Here is a 24,724-nt window from a genome sequence, read left to right as displayed (position 1 = left end):
GACATTTGTCGCATGTTCAGTACAGACATTCCGTCCGAAAAGCGATGTAGTATGGGTATTTTCGTGATGGTATTGACGAGTAGGTGGCAGAAATTTATAAATCCAAGATGGCGACTTCCGGTGTAGCAAAAACTGCTGTAACTCAATGAATATGGTTATTTTCCGAATGGTCTTGACGAGTAGGTGCCAAAAACTTATGTTTTACGCTATTTTGAAATCCAAGACTTCCGGTTTAGCGCAAATTCTCTACAACCCATGCAATACAGTAAAGACCCGTTTTTATCAACTCCTTGGCGAATTTTAAGTTGATAAAACAGGGACTTTGATAAAATCGGGACATATATTTTTCTGTCTTTAATAACCCCAAGCTCTTAAAATATTTTTCTTTGTTTCATAGATATAGCCTTGCAACCTTTCCTGCTTATTTACTTTAAGTTCCCCTTAAGGGGTCTGACAGTACAAAATTTAAAAAAAAAATTATTTTTGCATTTTTCGGATCTCTAAGATAAGAAATATATGCCCAAGAAAGGATTTACTCGAATTCAACTTGGTTCGTCTGCTAGAGCCCATCAAACTACCAACTATCAATTTTCAAATGAAGCTGATAAAATCGGGGGTATATAAAATCGGGGGCTGATAAAATCGGGTTCTGACAAAATCAGGTCTCTACTGTATGGGTATTGTCGGAATGGTCTTGACAAATAAGTGCCAGAAATTTATGTTTGACGCTATTTTGAAATCCAAGATGGCGAATTCCGGTTTAGCGAAATTCGCTATAACCCATGCGATATGGATATTTTCGGAATGGTCTTAACGAGTAGGTGCCAGAAATTTATATTTGATGCCATGTTTAAATCCAAGATGGCGACTTCTGGTTTATGAATGGCAATTCGCTATAACGCAATCAATATGGGTATTTCCGGTACACCGAAATTCCCGCATGAAAAATCTGGGCAATTATCCAAAACATCCTCGAATATAAGATCTAATCATAAACCGGCGAAATGCCAAGTATTTTTATGTGTTCATCCAGAAGAGTGCAGTGAGAAAGGAAGTGAGAGAAGAAAGAGGCGTATATGGTGTGAATTGGAGGCTTGAATTGATTCAAATTAAACAAATTGCTCAAATGCAAGTAAATTCAACTGTTTGTTTAAAACTATTTGTAACTTCAACTTCCAAAAATACCCATATTGATTGGGTTATAGCGAATTTCGCTAAATTGGAAATCGTTATCTTGGATTTCAAAATGGCACCAAAAATCAATTTATGGAACCTACTTATTAAGATCATTCCGAAAACACCTAGGGGTAGATCACTCTAAGAATGTATAACAAATTTGCATCAAATTAGAAAAAATGTATTTAATTTCCATTTTTGCATCAGCTTGACACTCCCTCGCAGAAAAGTTTGTTTAACAAACGTCCTACGCTGATCCACTTTGTTCGACGTTTTGTTAAATGTAGGGCTAGTTTGTCTGTAGGGTTTTGACGTCTTACACGCAACGCAAACCACATAGCAGGCAACGCAAAAACATTGCACGCAACGCAAAATACATTATGAATTTCTATTTTGATGGAAAGAAATGCTTTTAATTTCGCTGATTTTAAAAAATGCATCACAAGTGATCTGCCCCTAGGAAAACACTCATATTGATTGGGTTATAGCGAATGTGGCTGACCCGAAATTCGCTATCTTGGAATTCAAAATAGCGTCAAACATCGACCTTTGTCTCCCACTCTACAAGACCATTCCAAAAATACTCATTAATTGGGCTATAGCGAATTTCGCTAAACCGGAAGTCGCCAACGCAGATTTCAAAATAGCATAAAAGATAAATTTCTGGCACCTAATCGCCAAGACCATTCCGAAAATACCCATATTGATTGGGTTATAGCGAATTTCGCTACACCGGAAGTCGCCATCTTTCAAAATAGCGTCAAACATGAATTTCTGGCACCTACTCGTCAAGACCATTCCGACAATAACCATATTGCATGGGTTGTAGAAAATTTCGCTAAATCGGAAGTCGTCATCTTGGATTTCAAAATGCCGTAAAACATAAATTTCTGCCACCTACTCGTCAAGGCCATTCCAAAAATACCCATATTGATTGAGTTGCAGCGATTTTCGCTAAACCAGAAATCGCCATCTTGGATTTCAAAATGGCGTCAAAATCACTTTCTGGCCCCTTCTCTTCAAGACCATTCCGAAAATACCCATACCATCAATTTCTGGCACCTACTTGTCAAGACCATCCCGAAAATACCCATATTGATTAAGTTATAGCACAGATAACAGACCCCAGGTAACCAATAAGCATGCAGAATGCGTCTTAACGGCTACCTGATAAACATTTAAGTCGTTTTAAATGCTATTTAAAAGTCGCTTTTGGCAAAATATACGGCTGCATTACAGCTGTGCCATAAAAATGCTACTTAACTGTTGTTGTGCATTCAAAATGCTGCTTACTGGCAAGAAGTTTTTAAGCAGTTTTTCGAATGCTGATTAACAACAACTATGTATAAACAATGCTAATATACTGCAAGTAGCATCTGAAATGCAAATTATATGCTATTTTACTGCATACATTAATGCTTGTTGGTTACCTGGGACGTTTAGGCTCGATTTGAATCGTGTGTAAATACCCGCTGCTGAAATTCCGAATAAATCAGACATCTGAAACATGTTTGGCAAACGTTTGCAGATGGCGTAGTGATCACTACAATGCAGGTAGAGTGCAGCTGTCAAACACGTGTAGCAAACAGTTGCGCAGATGGCAATAGTAAAACACGGATTTTCAACGTATATCAATTTGAAAGTTTACACAGGTTTTTGAAGAAATTTTGTTTTAGCCTAAACGTCTGTTATCTGTGGTTATAGCGATTTCACTAAACGGGAAGTCGCCATCATGGATTTTTAAATTGCGTCAAAAATTAATTTCTGGCACCTTCTCTTCAAGACCATTCCGAAAATATCCATATTGATTGGGTTATAGCGAATTTCGCTAAACCGGAAGTCGCCATCTTGAATTTCAAAATGGCGTCAAAAATCTTTTTCTGGCAGCTACTCGTCAAGTCCATTCCGAAAATACCCATATTGTTGAGGTGCGGGCCATAAGAAGTCTTGCAGATCCGTCTCTTCCATCTTTCCGAAAATCTTCTAAGTCTTTTGCATTCAAAGGACAAAAAACTTCCAAAAATATTCTAAATCTTTTGCTGCGAGTTTTTTTATACGCGGATTTTCGAATTCACGCGGTTTTTTACGCGGATTTTCCAATTAAAGCGGTTTTTTACGCGGATTTTCCAATTGACGCGATTTTTTACGCGGTACGCATCCCCCGCGTAAAAAAACCTGGGTGTAATAGTTGTTAGATTGTTAGATAGATTGTCAAAGTCAATTTGACATGAGATTTTTAAATTCAGATGCTTTTTAGTTGGACAATGGTCCAACTAGCGGAGGTCCAACTAAAAAGCGGTCCAGTTAAAAAGTGTCCCACCAGCGAATCAGTAGTACTTCGGCACAAACTTCTAACCTCTTCCTTATAAAGAACGTAGTAGTTTCTAAGACGCCCCCCTGCAATACCACCGGTCGATGAAAAAATTTCAAAAATGATTTTTATAATTATTTTAAATACAGATGCATTCCTTACAAAGTTATTGATAGCTTTGATCAACATTTTCTTTTAGGATTTTCCATTGATGTGCACCGGTGTAGTGGAGTGAACTGGTTTTGCATTTTCTAGCAGAAGTGTCAATGGAACATACCCAGTTTTCTGCTAGAAAGTGCAAAAATGGTGCAGTTCCAGTGCACTCCACTACACCAGTGTCAATCAATCGAAAATCTGATTTATAACATTTCATGATAAATATCGTGTTGATCGGTTTGTTTTGAATTATATATGTTATGGAACATGAAGAGAAATTTTCTCAGTTCAAAATTCTGCTACAGTTGTTGCCAATGATTTTTAATACGTTCATCTAAATTACTAAATTTTGTTTGGTTGAATCTGAAGATAATTAATTCAGCTCAAAACTAAGTCTACTGGTAGGCAGATAAATCTATCTTCTGTAAAGTCACTATTTGGCAGATAATACGTACCCCATACATTTAAAACAGCAATCACAATCTTTACATTTTTAGGGAGCTTGGAATTTCGTGAATCAAAAATCTTCCCACACTATCAAGGTGGGTTGCTGGCGAGTTACGGCGGGTTGCCTAGAACAATGTTTCAATAGCCTACCGCTCGCCAGCATGTATTTTAACACGCCTAGCCGCCATTTCGTTTACTGGGTTACCACATAAAAACCGCGGAAAAAAAATCTGTGAATTTAAAGGTACTTTTCCTCAATGAATCAAAAAAAAAACTCATTGTATCAGCCACCCATGATTAGTAAGGTCGTTTTTGCTATGCTATTTAAATGTTCTTTTCTACTTACCCGCCAATCACAGATGTTGGTAGTAAACAAAAGAGAAAAGTTCAACGCTTTTTCTTGAAAAGGGTGATACTAGCAGTGATACCATTCAAAGAAAATCAACAGTGAATATTTCCAGACTTGGTTTCATTTCCTATTTAAGAACTATTGTGTTTTTGAAGTAGAATACTTCTAACGTTTCAATATGGGGTCCCGTTTCAAAAATTTCAGTTGAGAAATTTTCCCAGGTTTGAAATGCGAGTATCTTCCGTTCTACTGGACGAAATCGCAATATTTTTGCACTATCTGATCGGAAATTTGTGCACGTATATCGTATTAAATTTCGGAATTACTGCGACTACTATAAATAAACCAAAACAAGGATTTTCAGAAAATCCTTCGGAAACAGCCAGGAAAATGCGCAATTTGTCAGCATATCCCACGCAGAGCCGTCAAAAAGGAGCATGTAAGCGTTTCATTACATACGGGAATGTTATATATACAGGTCACGCGAGCTTGTTTTGTATCAGTGGGTGCTCGCTTACCACACGAGCAACATGCTCGTCCGGACGGTACAATGAGCGGTATCATGTTTGCGTTCCCGTACCAAGCGTCATCGCCAGGTTCTTCGTGATAAAATCCAGGGAATCACCAAATCTGCCAGTCGGCGTCTGGCTCGTCGTGGTGATGTAAAATTGTAGCGATCACGTGTATCAGATTTTAAAATAGCTTCCTATTCCGTAACTCCCGTGCCCTGCTGTAAAGATAGGTTGTTCACTTCTTCCATCTCCTATGATGAAGAATGAATACCGGGCGGCTAGAACAAATGTTCTGCTTGCGTGCAAGCCAAACGACGTTTCTCTCCATGTCGTTTTCTCTTTGCTATAGCGCGGACGTTGAACTTACAGGCGATACGAGGTGCCGACTTATTTGTCATGTTCTTGTTTCCCCAACTGTTGGACCCGAAGATCACTAAAATTTGGGTGGATGAAATGGTTAGATGCAAATACCAAAGGAGAAACGAGATGTGGTTCGATCCCGATCGGTACCAAATGAGTTCGTAAGGTAATTTCCGGTTTCAAAAACCCAAAACTCGTTAATCTGAGGATTCACAGTTTCCCTGTTCAATCATTTCAATTTGTTCAGTGGAAGAAGACAGAGTGTGCTTGTAGTATCGTGATTTCGTTCCGAGGTTTGTCTTAACGACATGAGAGCTCAGTAGATTAGGCTAATTAAAAAAATATCACTTTCATTCTAATAGGGCTAGCGCAGTTAGGAGAAAAGTTGAATGTGCGGAGACTTTGCGGGCAAGTGCGAGAACAAGAAAAGGTAAAAAGGGTTAATAAATAGGTCTTCAAACGACAAGCTCAAACCGTCTGCCAGCCGTGCGACGGCTTTTAATTGCAGATTTTGCGCCTGGCGAAGCTACTACCGCACCGCCAGCAAAGATCATCCCACCTCCTGCCACCACACTCTGCATCCACGTTTGCTGAGGAATTGCGTTCGTTGCAGTAAAAACCCGCACAAAGAAGCGTCGCCACGTGCGTAATGCGGCACCACTAAACGCCGTCAGCCGGACTCGTAGATCCGTAATTTGTTGCTGGTACGCTGTCCGGAGGTCCGACACTACCAGCAGTTACCATCAATCCCTCCTAGGACCTCAACAACATCGTAGGCGCTAGAAAGCGCGAAACCGCCGCGTCAGTACTGAACGGCCCTCGTCGTATTTGGAGCAGGCAGCGCGGCACCAGCAGTCGTCGAAGCTTGATGGTGTGAGTGCGCATCGAAAGCCGCAGCGTCAGATGGTCAGCGAATAGACTGTGAGTAAACGCCTAAATTCCCTGCGCAGGGTAAGCAAAAGCTTGAGGCAAAGGCAGATATTATAGCTAGTAAAGAAATTTCCACCCGCACATGCTAGGGCCCTGAACCGATATTAGAAATGTAGGATTAGCAAAATAAGTGTAGTTTTGGAATAAATGTAAAATTAGATTGTGTGTCCCTAAACGAATGTTTAAGTGATTTGAAGTGATATTTCGATAGTTGTCTCGTTGAAGGGTCTCATGTTTCGCGTTCGTTCCTTTTAGTTTTTTTTGGTTGTTTACTCCGGGTAGGACTGCTCGGGAAAACAGTCCCCACTCTGGTTTTAGAAGCTGGCTTATTGTTTGGTTGTGTTTTTGGGACTCTGCCAGTGATGAGAACCACGAGTTGGTGCAAATTTTCGGTTAATTAGTTGCGGGCTCTTTGTGTATTGTTTGGTGTCGTTCCGCGAGACGGAGTACCCTTCGGCTTTTGCGTCTGCCGTTTCGTTTCCCCCAAACTTTAAATAAAACTAACCCGCCCTGGGGTTGGGTTTCTTGTCGGGCAACCTTGAACGTGACAAGCGGTCCTCATAAGAGGTGGCGCTTAAATCGCTTGTTCAGTGATCCGGGAAACGTTATAGCAGACAGATACGTAGGTACGTTTGGAGCGCGCTACATTTTGGCGCCCCACGTTGGGCGCCAAAATGTAGCGCGCACGACGTTGCTACGGAATCAGTCTGCCTAATCGTCCCACCTTTCCGAACAAATGGCTTAAGCGCCACCTCTTTCGAGGACCATTTGTCGTGCTTTAGGGTTGCCCGACCAGAAACCCAGCCTCAGAGCGGGTCGATATAGTGAAGGTTTGGAGGAACGACCTAGCAGACGCAACTGAATTGAGAGGTACTCAGTTTCATGCATCAAATTACCCGAATAAACCCAAAGAAGTTCGCTTTCCTATCCCGATACCTAAGAACACCACTCGTATTGTCTCATCACTGGAAGAATGCCTCAAAACCCAAATAACTAAACCGAAAAGAGACTCGAGTGGTGGGGCTAAGATTCCCAAGTAGCCCAACTTGGAGTAAATATCACCAAAAAAAACTAAAAGGAACGAACGCGAAACATGAGACCCTTCAACGAGACAACTATCGAAATATCACTTCAAATCACTTAAACATTCGTTTAGGGACACACAATCTAATTTTACATTTATTCCAAAACTACACTTATTTTGCTAATCCTACATTTCTAATATCGGTTCAGGGCCCTAGCATGTGCGGGTGGAAATTTCTTTACTAGCTATAATATCTGCCTTTGCCTCAAGCTTTTGCTTACCCTGCGCAGGGAATTTAGGCGTTTACTCACAGTCTATTCGCTGACCATCTGACGCTGCGGCTTTCGATGCGCACTCACACCATCAAGCTTCGACGACTGCTGGTGCCGCGCTGCCTGCTCCAAATACGACGAGGGCCGTTCAGTACTGACGCGGCGGTTTCGCGCTTTCTAGCGCCTACGATGTTGTTGAGGTCCTAGGAGGGATTGATGGTAACTGCTGGTAGTGTCGGACCTCCGGACAGCGTACCAGCAACAAATTACGGATCTACGAGTCCGGCTGACGGCGTTTAGTGGTGCCGCATTACGCACGTGGCGACGCTTCTTTGTGCGGGTTTTTACTGCAACGAACGCAATTCCTCAGCAAACGTGGATGCAGAGTGTGGTGGCAGGAGGTGGGATGATCTTTGCTGGCGGTGCGGTAGTAGCTTCGCCAGGCGCAAAATCTGCAATTAAAAGCCGTCGCACGGCTGGCAGACGGTTTGAGCTTGTCGTTTGAAGACCTATTTATTAACCCTTTTTACCTTTTCTTGTTCTCGCACTTGCCCGCAAAGTCTCCGCACATTCAACTTTTCTCCTAACTGCGCTAGCCCTATTAGAATGAAAGTGATATTTTTTTAATTAGCCTAATCTACTGAGCTCTCATGTCGTTAAGACAAACCTCGGAACGAAATCACGATACTACAAGCACACTCTGTCTTCTTCCACTGAACAAATTGAAATGATTGAACAGGGAAACTGTGAATCCTCAGATTAACGAGTTTTGGGTTTTTGAAACCGGAAATTACCTTACGAACTCATTTGGTACCGATCGGGATCGAACCACATCTCGTTTCTCCTTTGGTATTTGCATCTAACCATTTCATCCACCCAAATTTTAGTGATCTTCGGGTCCAACAGTTGGGGAAACAAGAACATGACAAATAAGTCGGCACCTCGTATCGCCTGTAAGTTCAACGTCCGCGCTATAGCAAAGAGAAAACGACATGGAGAGAAACGTCGTTTGGCTTGCACGCAAGCAGAACATTTGTTCTAGCCGCCCGGTATTCATTCTTCATCATAGGAGATGGAAGAAGTGAACAACCTATCTTTACAGCAGGGCACGGGAGTTACGGAATAGGAAGCTATTTTAAAATCTGATACACGTGATCGCTACATAACACCCCAGCTTATTTTACGAAAATTTGGTTGAAGGAGTAAAACCAAATTTTCGTAACGGTAAACTGTACAGAAGAACAAGAAAAAAAATTGAAGACTTACACATTACAAGCAATCACCTTATAACAACTTAAGATTACTATATACAAATATTTACAAAATATTCGGTTCCGGTGGTACGAATTTACTGAATGAGTTTGATATTCCATTCGTTTCCCTGTTGGCGGTTCAAACATCAAACACTCAATCACATAGACATTCCCATAATAGCATTGCATCTAAAATTTCTCAATTCTAGATCAAGCTTATCCCCATACAACACAAACACTAAATCTCAATAACACACACAGGTTCATTCAACTTCGGGACTACTCCAATCTAATGGAAAGGTATCCCTACATTGAAATCACCGCACGGTTTCGCCTTTTGAGAGAACCCCAATATACTTATTGGTCAACACTCTCAATTGGACAAAACGCAAGTAATTCATAATGAATCGATTAACAACAAGAACAGGCTCATTAGACTTCAGGACTACTCCAATTCAATGGAAAGGTATCCTTCCATCTAATTTACCGCACAGTTTTGTCTTCCGAGAAAACCCCAATATATCTCTTGGTCACAAATCTCCGAAAGACAAAACGCATTAACCCCATATCCGTACCCCTAGCAGTAACTCTAACGCCGAAATGCATCGGCCAGTGAGAAATCTGCCATAATAATTCCCAAAAACTTAATCAATTATTTCAGCTGCGTATGCAACGCCGGAACTTGTCCGACCATATGAATACACACACGCACACTGAAATAACATAAACATTACCCTACTCCCACTTTACATTATGTTTCTCACGCCGAAATATTTCAGCCACACAAAACATAACGAAAGTGTAGGTAAAAAGTTGGCAACCCTATAAAAGCTCCCAAAAATTTCGCTCATAGCACGCACACAATGAACCACCAACACGGTCACGATGAGAAACGTCAAAACAAAAAAGTAAATAGTGGAACGAGATGGTGCAGTTTAGATTTCGTGTTCGTGTTTTTTTTATAGGTAAATTAACAAATTATTGGGCACTGCCACCCAACAAACGGTGGACGACGGAAAATGGTAAGCTAACATAAAGTTTATTTATATTTTCTAGGTAGCTGCTCTCGAGGATGGACGGGTGTCGACGATGTACCCACCCACAGGAATACTCCTACGATGCAACTGGTTTTGAAGAAACCAGTGGAAATCAAGAAGGGAAGTTGGATTCCGATTGCAGGTGAGTGTTTTGAACAGATTCTAATGTTGGAATGTTTTTTTTTTAGGAGCAGCCGGACTGGCCCCGGACCAGTTGTGAAACGTTATACGGTGTCATACACCCCCAAATGTTCCTCAATAACATAAAGAAACATAAAAAACATGAAAATAATAAAGCACAAATAAATAAATAAATAACACATAAATACTATTTAGGAAATCAATAAATATTACCTACATGCATAAATAAATAAATAATTTAATAAACAAAAAAATGTAAATAAATAAATAAGATTACCATGCACGGAAATAACTAAACGATGCATTAATAAATAACTAACTATATACAAAAAAACAACTAACCCTTGTAGTTGTAAGTAGCAGGCAATTTCTTTAATAAATGTTAGGGTTAGGTATTAACATAACTTTAAGACTCGATGTAGTTGCAAAAAAACTAACATCATTTCATCCGAAAGGGAAAATTTTTCAAAAAAAAAAAATTATATTGGGGGAGGGTGGGTGATTGTGATCAGCACAACACCCTATTCGTCTTCTTCTATCGTTCTGGTCCTGAGGAAAGGTCCACGACTTCTCTCTCGACAGGTACGCCCACCTGTTCGAATGAAGTTTCCCTCAGGGAATTCTTTGAAAATTAAGAAACTTTCCTCCTTAGTTATTGCTATGGCCAGCTCGATTGACTTTGGTTTGCTCTTCATCGACCTTGCAGGTGAAGGACATCCGAGTCTTATTGTGCGGTCATCGTCCAAGAATCCCCGATCTTGGACTCGCGCTAGGTTTCCCATTACTGGTACTCCTCTTCAACGCCACATTGGCTCGGAGTTTCTGGTTATGGAGATCATTGTTCTAGCTTGCGCCATGAACTCTCTCTGACTTCTGGTCGAGGGGATGGCTATACATGCCCTAGCAACTACTACGGGAGAAACGCTTCTTATTTCCTGAATTCAAATTAACTTTCCAACCAGATTTGTAAGGTCTCAAAGAGTCCCCAGTAAATGCAAGTTATTGTGGGGGCGGCAGCTGTTCCAAGAACAGTGCGGAGCCTTACAATCGGTTGAACAGTATTTTCCGCTACCAGAGCTTTCGCATCATGGTGCAATTGTCTCTACTCAAGAAATGAGAGATACATAGCTCGAATTTGTTTCTTTTAATTGGGAGAGAGAGAGGTATTTGGTGGGGCGAGCTTTTTCAGAAATTTACAATGGAAGATCCCCATTCGCCTCCCACCTAAATCCTCGAGGTCGTAGCAATGCGCTCCCACTACCCTTCTAACTATTGCAGGCACGTATTTTGGTGCTAGCTTAGCGCAAAAACCTTTCCCCTTGTCCGATTGCTCCGTGTTCTTCTTAAGGACCCGCTCTCCCACAGAGTAGGTGGCGCAATAGGCATTCGACCGAAGGTTGTAGTAGGACGAATGCTTCTCATAGGCGGTCTGGAGGTTTTTCCGGACGTCTGCTAACAGCTTCTTTTGTTCCTCATTTCCCAGCAGTCCGTCGTTACTGGTGGGAGAATCTCTAAGCTGGCGATATTCCCGACCATCGGAAATCCGGTTCCTTCCAAACATGACAAAGTATGGGGTGTGACGAGTGGCATCATGGACAGAATTTCGAACCGCGTCGGCTATCTGCTGTAGATTGTTCGTCCATTCTCGGTGATCCTTCCGAATGCAGGCACGAATGGCGGTCGTGATTACTCGATTGACCCTTTCAGAATCATTAATCTGCGGGTGATAGTTTGGCGTTCTCCAGTGGGTGACGTGATACCTGGTCAAAAGATTTTGGAAGGACTGGGAAACAAACTGCGTTCCATTGTCGGACAGGATTACTTCCGGAACGCCAAACATCAGAAACAGTGAATTCTCTACGAAGCTAACTAAAGATTCTGCTGTTGCTTGTCGAAAGGGTTGAACGATAACAAACTTGCTGAAAAGGTCCGTAACCACCAGCAAGCAGGTGCTCCTGCCCTTCCCCGATGCTGGAAGTGGACCGACATAGTCCATCGCGAGAAACTGCCAAGGATATTGGGCCATTTTTTTCTGTCCGGCCATCGGAGGGGTCGTGTTCTGGTTCGTCGCTTTGCTCATTTGACAGGTCAAACAGCGCTGACAGAACCGTTTCACCTCGCTACTCATCAGCGGCCAATAATATCGCTCCCTTATGCTGGCCAACGTTTTCTCCGGTCCGAGGTGCGCCCTCTCGTGGGTGGTGCGTACAATATCAGCTCGTTCTGACTTTGGAGGGTAATGTTTCCATTGAAAACGGGCATCCTCTACTTTCCCATCCGCTTTCACGAGCTTAAGGACTTGGCCTCCCACCATGCGAAAGTCAGGAAACTTTGCTGGTTCTTTTCCTATTCTAGCCATAAGTTCTCGGTGATCGCCGTCCTTGACCTGCACGGAGACTGTTTCTATCGACCGCAACAGACAGTCAGCCAGGATATTGCTCCTCCCTTTCCGGTATTCCAGCTCGATGTTATACGACTGGATTTTAAGAGCCCATCGCAATAGCTTCGCATTACCGGACTCCACGCCAATGGTGAAGAGCCACAGTAAGCTGCGGGCATCCGTAACTACCTTAAACCGCATCCCCTCTACGTAGTGTCGAAAGTGCTCTATGGCCAACAACACTCCCAAACACTCCTTCTCAACGCTGGCATACTTTCGCTGGGTACTGCTCAGCTTTTTGCTAAAATAAGCTATGACCTTCTGTTCGCCGTCCTGTTGTTGGACTAGGGCTGCTCCAACCGCATTGTCAGAAGCGTCTGACTCGATGGAAAATGGCAGTGCAAAGTTGGGGTTTCCTAGTATAGGCGCAGATACCAATGCAGCCCTCAACTCTCCAAATGCTGCTTCAGCCGCTTCTGTCCATTGGAATTTGACCCTAGATTTCTTAAGCAAATCCGATATCGGCGCGACGATTCGGCTATAGTCCCGGATGAATCGTTGATAAAAGCCGGCAAGGCCTAACAGCCGACGAATGTCCTTTACATTTCGGGGCCGTGCATAGTCCAGGATCGGCGAGATCCGGCTATTATCGATCGACACGCCTTCCTCCGTAAGTAGGTATCCCAGGTAGGTCACCTGCTTTCTGCAAAAACGGCTTTTATCCAGGGAGATGGTGAGGTTCGCTTTAGATAATCGATCCGCTACAATCCGCAGTAACCGCATATGCTCTGCTAATGTCTCTGTGGCAATAACAATGTCATCCAGGTAGACGAAGACATTGGGCTCGAGATCGAACCCAATCACGCGATCCATCAACCTACACATAGTAAACGGCGCATTCGTGAGCCCAAATGGGCAGACCTTAAATCGGAATAAACCCTGGGGCGTTCTGAAGGCGGTATAATCCCGGCATTCCATTTTCAACGGAATTTGGAAATACGCATCCTTCAGATCTACAACGGAGTAGTACTTGGCCTTTCCCAGACGATGGAAAATCCCTCCCATATTCCGCATTGGATAGGAATCCTTTTTGGTCCAGGCATTGATACGTCGCGAGTCGAGACATACTCTAAGCTTTCCGTTTGCTTTCCGAACGGGAACTAGAGCGCTGGCCCACTCGCTAGTACACTCCTCGATAGCGTCCATCCGTTTATACCTCTCAAGTTCAGCCTCCATCTCGGCCTGCACAGCCGGGGAACAGCGATACAATGGCGTGCGCGTAGGTTTGGCCTCCTCACGTAAAACGATTTCGTGCTGCAATAGCGTGGTCCTTCCCAGTCGATTTTCAGTTGTACATGGAAACAATCTAATTACCTCAGCTAGTTGTTTACGTTCCTCCGTTGTCAATTCGTGCTCGGTTTCGACCGTCTCGGGGGTCGTCTTGGATGCCTCTGGTAACTCCAAAGCTGGAATATCTAGAGTTTCGTCTGGTTCGATTTGCTTCAGTGCCGGAAGTGTGGCGATCGGTAATATCGACACCTGCAATGTATCCATCTCAGGGCTTGGTTGACCAGTAGATTCAGCGATATTGACTTGTTCGAAACCATTCTCCCCTAAGACCATCGGTTGAATTCCAAATCTCTTCCAAAAGTCATATCCAAGGATCAAAGCCCGCGACACTTGAGGAACTACCAACGTCGGAAGAATTTTCGTCACTCCCCGAAACCTAATTGGCAGCTGAACGTAACCTAGGCTCTCGTGTACAGTCTTATCCGCAGTTACGATTTTCAGCGGACTCGGTTGCAAGGCTAAACCATTTCGTTCCGCAATGTCCGGAATATTGGTGACGCTAACGCTTGCCCCGGAATCTAAAAGGGCATCGTAGTTGTTGTCGAAAATCTGCACGGTGACGTGCGGACAACTTTCTGTCTGTACTCTTACCTCACAAACCTTCTGAAAAGGATCTTCAAACGCGAAACTGGGAACATTTGTATCGGTAGGAATGTCATCGTTCCCTCTCTTGCATTCCTGATCTAGTTTCCCGGCACTCTATTAGTGTCCGTCTGACGAGGACGGAGGTGACTCTCGCACGTTGCGGTTGTCTTCCCTGGTGTTCCGCACAAGTAACAGAAGATTCGTTTCTCTTCTCTGCAATGCCTCCAGACATGTCCAGTTTTCCGACAATTCCAACAAAGCGGAACTGGTCTATCTACTCCACTCTCCGGTATCTGGTTGGATTGTTGCGATACGGGTGGATGCCTTTTCCGATCCCTGTCATACTTCCTATCGAGGGCGTTAAGCTCTTCCGGCTCCGAATAAGAAGAATACGAATCCTCAACCTTTTCTTCGACTTCGATTCGATGAACATTCGCCGGTCGAGATGGTCCGTCCCGAGCATGGCGGTACGCTGGATCATGAGCATCGATGCGGTAGGCATAGTACTCCAACTTCCGAAGGTCCCTCACGGTTCGGCAGGCCAGCTTGGACCGGTAATGGGGACGCATGTTGTCCCATATCACTTCGAACAGTCTTTCTTGGTCCAACGGCCTGGTCAACAACTTATTTAGCCGTTCGATTTCCATTTTGAAAGAAAGGAACGTCTCCTGGCGAAGTTGCTTGCGCTCGTAAATCCTCTGCCGATTTCCTTGATCTTTATTAGGGTTGCCGTACATATATCGTATTTTTTCTTCGAAGTCCTCCCAATTGAGGAACTCGTCCGAATAACATAGATACCAGTCGTAAGCTTCCCCTCTAAGGATCGTGTGGACTCTTTGCAGCAATACATCATCTGCGATTCGATCCATCGTGGCTAGTCGGCGGATTTGATGCAAAAAATCTTCCAGCGAGCGTTGACGGGCATCCCCGCTGAAGGTCAAGTGCCACTTTTCCATGCGACGATCTGCGTTCTGAATCTCCGCATCGCTGATTCGTCGGTGCCTACGTTGCCGAAATTGGCGATGAAATACATCAGGGCCCTCTTCGTCGTCGGAGCTAAGACCGGAACTACGTTCCCAGAAGTTACCCGAATTGCGAAAACCCTGACTCGGTCGGATTCTTTCTCCCTCGTACCCCCTCGGATAATATGGCAAATTATTTCGTCGTTGTGCTTCATCTCGCTCATAATAGCTCCTCCCGAAATGAAGTCTGGAATAATCGTTTGTTATCGTCAACGGTTGGCTGCTTCTACGTCGGTCCCCTTGATATTGATCCCTCAAGTTGTAGCCTTCGTTGCGAGACCGCTCATCGTAACGGGGTTCCTGCGGATAATCCGATCGCATGGTTATCTCTCCAGCCCTCTCTTCTCTGTGGAAATTTTGGCGGTTAACTTCCAACTGGCTCGTCGCATTCCTACGAGTATTCCCGTTCCCAGAAGAACGCCAATCGAATGTTCCGCCATTTATGCCGTTTCCAGCCAGAATATTACTAGCTCTGGGTCGATCTGCTAGATGAGATTTTAACAGCTCTCTCTCGAGCTGGGCGATTCGGTCCAACAATACCTTGCTCTGATCACTTACCCTTCCCTCCAGTGCCTGCCCTTGGTTGGACACTGGACTGCCGATATCGTTATTCTCCTCAACCGAATCATCTATACTTTGACCTCCAACCGCCCCAGCCTCGCCTTCTTCAACCCCCTCCTTACCCAATGATTCTCTTCGAGCATCTGCTGCCAACGCCCTACTTTGTTTTTCGTCGGGCCCTTTCCGCCCACTAGACCTGTTCAAAATGCTACGTATATGGTTTGAAAGCTCCCTCCGCATTTGTTCGGATGGCAGATCGGGAGTCTGACATCTCATAACCCTGAGAAGATAATGCTTTAGACGAGAAATGACCCGTTCATCAGGGCCATTATCCAACTTCCTACTCACAGTTTCAACCCTTCCCATAATGTAGTCGTATTCCTGATCTATAGTGTACGGGGACGGATAGTCACGATTCTCACGTACATCTTCGTGAAACAAATTACGAAGCAATCTATATTTGACCTCCGGGTCGCATTTCGTCTCCTCTGCCTTACCCCGAATAACTAATTCGTAGTCCACTTCCTCGTTAGTCAGGTGGTCAGCGTGGGGAAATGGGTTCGTCATATTGAATGACCGTAATAATTTATAAAAAAAAACCAATTGATGAACACGAAAACAAACCTACAACTATCACTTCACACCAGTTTTCGTACCGTAAATAGGTAGAACAATAAGAAAAAATAATTGGAGAAATATATTACGTATAATACAAGAACAAATAAACCACTAAATGGAGTTTACTATATTCAAAAGAAAGAAATACCATGAACCGAATCGAAGAATAATTACACAAAAAAAAAAGATTAGCTTTCCTAAGATTTCCCAATAACGTGGCCCCACGTTGGGCGCCAAAATTTCTTTTTTAGAAGCTGGCTTATGGTTTGGTTGTGTTTTGGGACTCTGCCAGTGATGAGAACCACGAGTTGGTGCAAATTTTCGGTTAATTAGTTGCGGACTCTTTGTGTATTGTTTGGTGTCGTTCCGCGAGACGGAGTACCCTTCGGCTTTTGCGTCTGCCGTTTCGTTTCCCCCAAACTTTAAATAAAACTAACCCGCCCTGGGGTTGGGTTTCTTGTCGGGCAACCTTGAACGTGACAAGCGGTCCTCATAAGAGGTGGCGCTTAAATCGCTTGTTCAGTGATCCGGGAAACGTTATAGCAGACAGATACGTAGGTACGTTTGGAGAGCGCTACATTTTTCAATCTAGACCGTGAAAGAGGTTAGAGTGCGTGTTTTTTGATTTTGTCCCGCGGTGTGTCGAAAGGTGTTGCGTTAAAGTCTAGAAGTAGGAAGTGCGGATAATTCGTGTGCGTTTGCTGAAAGTACAAAAAAGCCGTGCGACGGCTTTTATTCTACCGTTTAGATTGGCACTATTCATCGGCCCGCCACACCGCCCTTCGCCCACCGACGCGCTCTAGACCCACGCGCTAGTTTGGAAGATTCTGCCGCTACAACCAAATAAGGCAGAAGTGCGACGGTTTTACATCGTTTGCTCAACTGAGCTGCACGTCACGACCATCCGGTGTGTACGTAATTTGTTGCTGGCAGCGTGTCCGGCGTACCGACAGTGCCAGCAGTTATCTAATCCCGTACGCAGGAAGACATCCGGAGATCCTTAATCGCCGCCTGCGCAGATTCATCACCGCCGGTGTAGATACATCGCCGCCACCGCATCGCCGCATCAGGACAGTCTTCGCAGTAGTGCGAATGTGAGTGGGCAAGCAACGAAAAAGACTGTAAGTAGCACTATAAAATCCATGCGCATGGTTCGTTAAAGTTTAGCCGATACACGCACCCGGCAAACTAAAGTTCGGCCGCATTATGGCACGTTAGCCCGGTAGGAAATAGCGATCGCTCCCCCGCACACAGTAGGGAACAAAAATAGTATAGGCAGCACCGTAGAAAAATCCTAGGTTAAGTTTTTGAAAATGCCAGTTACTTAAATAAATTAGTCATGTTAATTGTTCTTCCGGTAAATAATGTTTTGGTGTTAAAGTTGTAGTGTTAGCCATGTTCCCATAGAGTTTACGAATTTGAAGAGGTATCTCATGTTTCGCGTCGTTGTAGTTTTGTAGTTTTTGGTGATATTTACTCCAAGTTGGGCTACTTGGGAATCTTAGCCCCACCACTCGAGTCTCTTTTCGGTTTAGTTATTTGGGTTTTGAGGCATTCTCCAGTGATGAGACTAACGAGTTGGTGTTCTTAGGTGTTTTGGGATAGGAAAGCGAACTTCTCTGGGTTTATTCGGGTAATTTGATGTATGAAACTGAGTACCTCTCGATTCAGTTGCATCTGTCAGGTCGTTCCTCTAAAACCTTCACTATATCGACCCGCCCTGAGGCTGGGTTTCTGGTCGGGCAACCCTAAAGCACGACAAATGGTCCTCGAAAGAGGTGGCGCTTAAGCCATTTGTTCGGAAAGGTGGGACGATTGGGCAGACTGATTCCGTAGCAACGTCGTGCGCGCTAAATTTAATCTACGAATGCTGATGGTGTGCAGAAATTTAATCTACGAATGCTGATGGTGTGCAGAAAAATGTCATCCGAGATGCCGTGACCTACACTGAACACGCCAAGCGCAAAACCGCAATGAATGTCGTCTATACTCTGAAGCGGCAGGGACGCACTTTGTATGGATTTGGAAGTTGAAAAGGTAGAACTCACTTGTATCATTATAAAAAAGGCCCTTTTCAGAGCCACCAAAATCATTTCAAAGAATGAGTTTGCATTTTCTGTTTCATGGACTGTTTCTCCCTGGAGAGCTATTTGGGTTAAACCCTAAATTATGATTTATTTCAGTACGCAAATTGCAAATATGGTCAGAAACAAACTGGAGTGAAGTGAATTTTTACTAGGCGCATTCAAAAAAGGTTTCAATTCTCAAACATTTTACAAAGGTGCCGTATTACATTACTCTCTTTACCCTTAGTGTTCGATAATCTCCGTAGTGGAAACACAATTTCAATTTTGTTCTTTATCAAAAATATGTGGTCGACCAACCAAGGGGTGGAGCTACGACGAACACATATTGAGGACAACACAAAAAAGGACGAGCTTACATTGTGCTGTAGTCAGGTATAAAAACTCAGCATGCTGTTGTTCACGATCAGTTCGTTTGCAGCATCAGCATGCAGCAGTTCGTTTGCAGCATCTCCCGCAAAATTCAAACCACCGTCCATTTGCTGCTGTCAGAAGAGTTGGCCAAGCACGTCGTCTTCGATGGCACCAAAACTGTTACCATATACACCAGCACCAAGTAAATTTCGAAAACTGCCCAAAGAAAAGGCCCTTTTCAGGGCCATCAATTTATCGACAAAGAATCGAATTGAAATTTTATTACAAGCATCAGAAAGTGGCTTGCCAAGAGCGTTGGATGGTAAGTGAGCCACTTGTGAACAATATCGACGCTTTCAAGTAGAATGGCACAAAATAAAAAAGTTATTTGTGTGATTTGTAGGCAGGTTAGTGTAATGATTCAATTTACAAAAATCGAACGTTTTCTAACATTTCGATATAGGTGCTCCGTTTCAAAATTTTCGGCCTGAATGTTGCCTGTTTTTCTAAAAGTGAAAATCTGCTATTGTACTGAATGAAAATCTTCGATTTTTGCGCTGATTGGAAATAGTTGTGACTAATTCTGTAGAATGTACAATTACTAAAAATAACAGATTTTGTGAAAGCAGTGGTTGGTCCATACAATTCGATTCCAAGCGAGCCAGACTAGTTTTCGTTGGAAGGTCCATCTCTGACAACAGAAATAAACTATTTTATTTTGAATTCAACTACAACTTCCTTGAAAACAGCACAGCTAAAAAACTTTAGGGAAAAACGCGTAAACCTAAATTTTCCACTATAATAAAAACTAGTGCCCCCGCCGCACAGCATCATCAAGATTGATAGTTATTCAAGCCGGGTGGAAAGGGGGTGGGAGGTTGTAAGGCAATGGAAAATTTCATTTATAATAATAATACTTTATAATTGGCTGGTCCTGAAAACAACTTGTTGGTTTGTGGTTTATTTTGGGTCACAATTTAGGCCCGCTCGATTTCTGATAGCTGTGAATTTTTCGCAGGGCGACTGTTTCTGTTCGGTAGCGATGGGGCTTCTTAACGCTAACCGTGACTGGGGCACTTTTACACGGCCTTCGTTGCCAACCAGCCCCTGTCAAGGACGACGTCTCTGTACAGCCAGCATCACTGCCATGAAAGGCAAAACATTGATTTTGAGCCGAATGATTAGAAGCTGTATTTAGTTACAAAATGTCGATTAAATTAAATTATTAAATCATCCCACAAGATGCAAAACGTCATGTGAAATGCTTGAATATCGAGCATAGTGCCGAACATAATTCTTTGGGGCTTTATAGCTATAACGCCCCATATATGTCGGTCGCTGTCAAACTCCATATGATGGTATAGGGTTGCCAGGGAGTTGTTGCCAACTGCTTGCGGGGAGCCTTTCCTCCGGTGGACTTACGGTTTGTTTGGTACAGGTCATGTGGCGAAAAATGCTGATCTGCTACTTCTCTGATGCTGGTAGTAGGACGACGGTCAAACGCTCGTTTGCGTGCCTTCATTCATAAAAGTTCAACAATATTTTCAAAGAATGTTGCAAATTGTCAACTTGATAATTCCAAAAATACTCCAAATAAACTATGAATGTGGTAAAGTCGACAAAATCGCATAGAAATTGCTTATTCCAGAGCAGAATTTACCGGTCTAAAGTGTATTCTACTTCACTCCGGTTATGTCTCTGACATTACCCACCCATCTTTTTTACATCCTAGATTGCATGATTCAGTGATCGAAACCCAAAACTTCATAAACTATTTGAAATTATTAAATTAAAATTTGTTTTTGCTAGTGAAATTGACAAAATGATAGTATCGCCCCTTTGGCGCTTGTTTACTTTTTGGGTCCCACCTATCAGTATTGAAGTATCGCCCTTACGTTTTTTACAATAACTACCGTTCTACACCACCGATTTCTTCCGTGTTTTTTCAAAAGCGATCATTGTTACTATTTACAGCTGGTATCAGCTTGATAATCCTAAAAAAATACGAAAATAACAGTTTCGCCTCTAAACTGCTAGCAAAAAAAAGTATCGCCCTGTTTGTTTGCATGGAGCGTGGAGTGCGAAACTTTAAATAAACAAACAAAAATACAGTTTCGCCCGTTGTATTTTTTGCTGTAGTTTAAGAAAGCAATATTGTAGAATCAAAATTTTTAGGTTAATTTGTTGCGTTTCAAAGCCCTCATTCGCTTGTATGAAAAAAGCCTTATGTTTACATTTGTAAGTATCGCCCTTTTCACAAAAAAGCATTGAGTTGTCTCTTTCATTAACTGCTATGAACCATGTTTAGCCAGTAACGGTTTGTCCGGAATTTCCTTTCAAAGATAGGGTGACCATATCAGACGAGTAAAAAACCAAGACAGCCGAAACTGCTTCCCCTCGTTACCGCTCAATCGACATTGCCTTTTCCGCATGTTTTCGGCTGTTATAAAGTTATGGGGTCTGGCAGGCAGAGCTTCGACAGTAAAAAAGTTTTGGAAGTCTGGGAGGAAGAGCTCTTCCAGAAAGTCTTTCATCGGAATTCGATCACCAAGAACTTTTTCGGATTTACACAAAGGCAGTTCTTGCTACACCACCATCAACAAACGTTTCATGAGATGGTCTGTGTACGACCGGCGACGAGTTTTCAGTGCTAAAAACACGACATTGACGTAAATCAGAATCACCAGCGATCCCATCTAGATTCCCTGCGCTATGCCTGGTAATCTCCAATGACAACCATTATCTCTCGATTTGAGATCTGCAAAACCTACCGTTGTTACCAAAAATTTCTCCGTTTAATAGATTGTTATATGAAAACCGACGGAGAGCTTGGTGTAATTAATATCAGTTTGAGCCCGAGCTTGAAAAAAATTGACATTCCTGCGTGAACTTGAAAGAAAACAAAATTCAATTCATGCCCGTCGCAATGAATGAAATATTTGGTTCGTTTCCCTCGTCATTCGTTCTCCCAACACAGCGCATTCAGGTTTGGACATATTCGGTTTCAGAAGCAAACTGAATTTTGTTTCCATTCTACCTATGAGAGGGATTATTGAGCAAAAGTGCACCAGATATAGATTATGCAGTTCACTTATGCTCGAAAATGTAGACATATGCCAGCTTCTGCCTTCAAGCTGTCCACATAAAAACAAATAAATGCTTTGGTTGGTGAAGGAATTTATATTTCCACTGCACTCAAGCATTCCATTCCGCATGCAGTTTCAGTCAGTTGGGAAGTTAATGAATGAGGGAGGCGATGAATCTGAATTTTGGTTTCAGTAAATACACGCAGAAATAAGTAACTGATTTTGAAGTGTCGCAGCATACTCCCTGTTATGTAGGATGCTAGACTCGGCGGTTAGTTGCTGTTCAGCGTCCAGGCGTGAAGACATGTTAATCGTCCATTAGCTATTTCATTTATTTGACACGCCTCAATGCATTACCTGAGCCGTGGATCTTTTAATATTTTCAATGTGTAAATAAAAATAAATAAATCGAATTTAATTGTATATACATCGGATCTTGTGTACGCGATTTATTACTTTGCGTAAAGATCTTATTTCTTGTTGAAGATCTATTTACTTCATTGCCTCTTGTTGCTTGTGGATCACTTAGTCCGCTTTCTCTCGGTTTATCGTTTTCTTTCTATACTCGCTGTTAATGTTGTATGGGCTTTCACGATTACCTGGTTTGAGTTGTTTGTGGGGCCTACGGGTCACGATCGCTTATCCATGTTCTTTGTTATTTACTTTATTTTCGGTGGTGCTGGCAGTTGATTGGGAAGTAGTAGGCGCATCACAATGACCGTTAACGTTGTGCGTAGGTTCTGTTGTTCCAGTATTCGTTGGAGCCTGAGCTGCAACTCCGGTGGTTTATGATTTAGTTGATGCTGATGAAGGGCTGTGTGATGGGTATGCTTGGAGTTGATATTGCTTCGTTAGAGGTTTGTGTACATGGTTTATCGTAGTGTGTCTTCTTGTGTAACAGAGCAGGGCTCGCAGGGGTCTGTCCTCCATACGTGCACAACGTGATTTGAGATTTGGTCACGCGTTTTGCTTTGAATTGAAAGTTTACATATGCAGAAGTAGGTTCGTTCACTCGCATTCTCACGAAACAAATACCATTGGAAATACCTAGAAAAATTTCCTCCAGATTTCAAACTTAAATGATTCCACCGTTACGTATTCCGACATGATGGTTGTAATAAATTTATTAATAGTACCCAGGTGTGCATCGTGCAGACGCATATCAATCTTATCATTATCAATATAAACGGGTATCTTGGCCCTAACATTCTAATGCTCAACGACGTAATGCATGTTGTATTCCATAGCGTAGCTTTCCGATATGGCCGAAGTTTTAATCGTTATCAGTAACGAGTATGGTGGGCTTGTATAACGACGACTTCCGTTAGTCTAAACTGCATTTGCAAACTTGCTGTTGAATTTTGCTGCTGAGTTTCAAACATCTTGAAATGAATGGTCGATATCGCACCGATGAAAGTAACGGTGCTTTATTGTTGACACTGGCTTTGGACGATTTTATTATTCAATTTCTTTGCTTGTTTATAGTACTAGCTCAGTACAAATAGACAGCAGAGTTTAGGTAGAAACGTTCGTTTGATTCACTGCACTGTTAACAACCAGAGCAACTGATTAGATTCTGGTTTCGAGCCTGTAGCAATTCCATAATCCCCAGCTCGAGGGAGCGCTCAATGAAATTATTCCACGACAGTTGCTATTTTTCTTTTTATGGGATGGATTTCCAATAAGATGAAAAAGCCAATAGCAAGAGAACTCAAGTAGAAGCAGAAGCACCAAAACGCCGATGTGTCTTTTCAGAGGTACCAAAGGGAATTCTTCGGGTCCCGGATTGAAAGACGATTTAAGCCGAAAAGAAGCGCTTGTAACCATTGTTTCATCGATATTGACGAGGTACTCTTGAGCGATTAAAAAAACATCGGAAGGTAAAATTGGGAGATTCGACTGTATTAAGTTTTGTTTGACGCATTCCGATTGAGGATGAGTATACGTTGCAGTTATGGTTGTAGTCGGTCATAACTGCGATCTGGAGCATAGTGAAAAGCGAAGACTGAATAAATAGCAATATATAAGGCTTACAGGAGAAAAACCAGGACAAATCAAGCATTTTCCTTGACTTCCCAAGACACCAGGACAGTCAATGCAAAACCAGGACATGTCCTAGGAAACCAGGACATGTCCTGGGAAACCAGGACGTATGGTCACCCTATTCAAAGAGAGTTTGAACAGTTGGTTTTTAAGCCGTAATCATATGTTTGTCGAGATATGAAAGTTTATATTTAATATAACCACCCAAGAAATACTAGTATTTATGACTGAGAAAGAAATTATTGCACCACTACGTGTATAAAAGCAGGTTTTTATATTTCTATGCTAGTCACCACTAATCGTCAACCCAGCGTTTTAACAACAAGGTTCGGAAATGAAAGCACTGAGATTCAAAAAACTGAAGGTTTTTTTTTTCAATTTGTTTATTTGATAAGGCACGTATGCGTTAGCTTAAAGGTGCCATTTTTTCATTGTTTTACATTTTGAATTTCTTAAAACTAGGGGGATACACATTTCAATATTATTTTGTTTTATATAATAAAACTAAAAAAAAACTACAGCTAACTTATACATATAAAAGAGGGTATAGTATAATATTCGTAAGATTTGGGGGACGGGTCATTTGTGTGTTCTTTGTAATTCACTTTATGATTTTTAGAAGGGAGATTGTAGAAAAAATAATTATTAACTAAGCGGAACATTTTACAAGCTT

At 42.6% G+C, this 24,724-nt stretch overlaps 1 protein-coding gene across 1 annotated transcript; it reads right to left on the bottom strand.

Annotated features, from left to right (window-relative positions):
* Positions 1–11,112: 11,112 nt before the first annotated feature.
* On the bottom strand, positions 11,113–16,433 carry LOC131687751 (uncharacterized). Its single transcript, XM_058971843.1, has 2 exons — positions 14,562–16,433; positions 11,113–14,301 (listed from the first exon to the last, which is right to left on the bottom strand). Exons 1-2 carry the CDS (start codon positions 16,431–16,433, stop codon positions 11,113–11,115), a joined length of 5,061 nt encoding a protein of 1,686 aa, XP_058827826.1.
* Between the last annotated feature and the right edge of the window lie 8,291 nt (positions 16,434–24,724).

This window comes from Topomyia yanbarensis, chromosome 3, assembly GCF_030247195.1.
Source record: "Topomyia yanbarensis strain Yona2022 chromosome 3, ASM3024719v1, whole genome shotgun sequence".
Lineage (NCBI taxonomy): Eukaryota > Metazoa > Arthropoda > Insecta > Diptera > Culicidae > Topomyia > Topomyia yanbarensis.
Note: the sequence above shows the minus strand (reverse complement) of the source record. Positions and strands in the feature narration are given on the sequence as shown.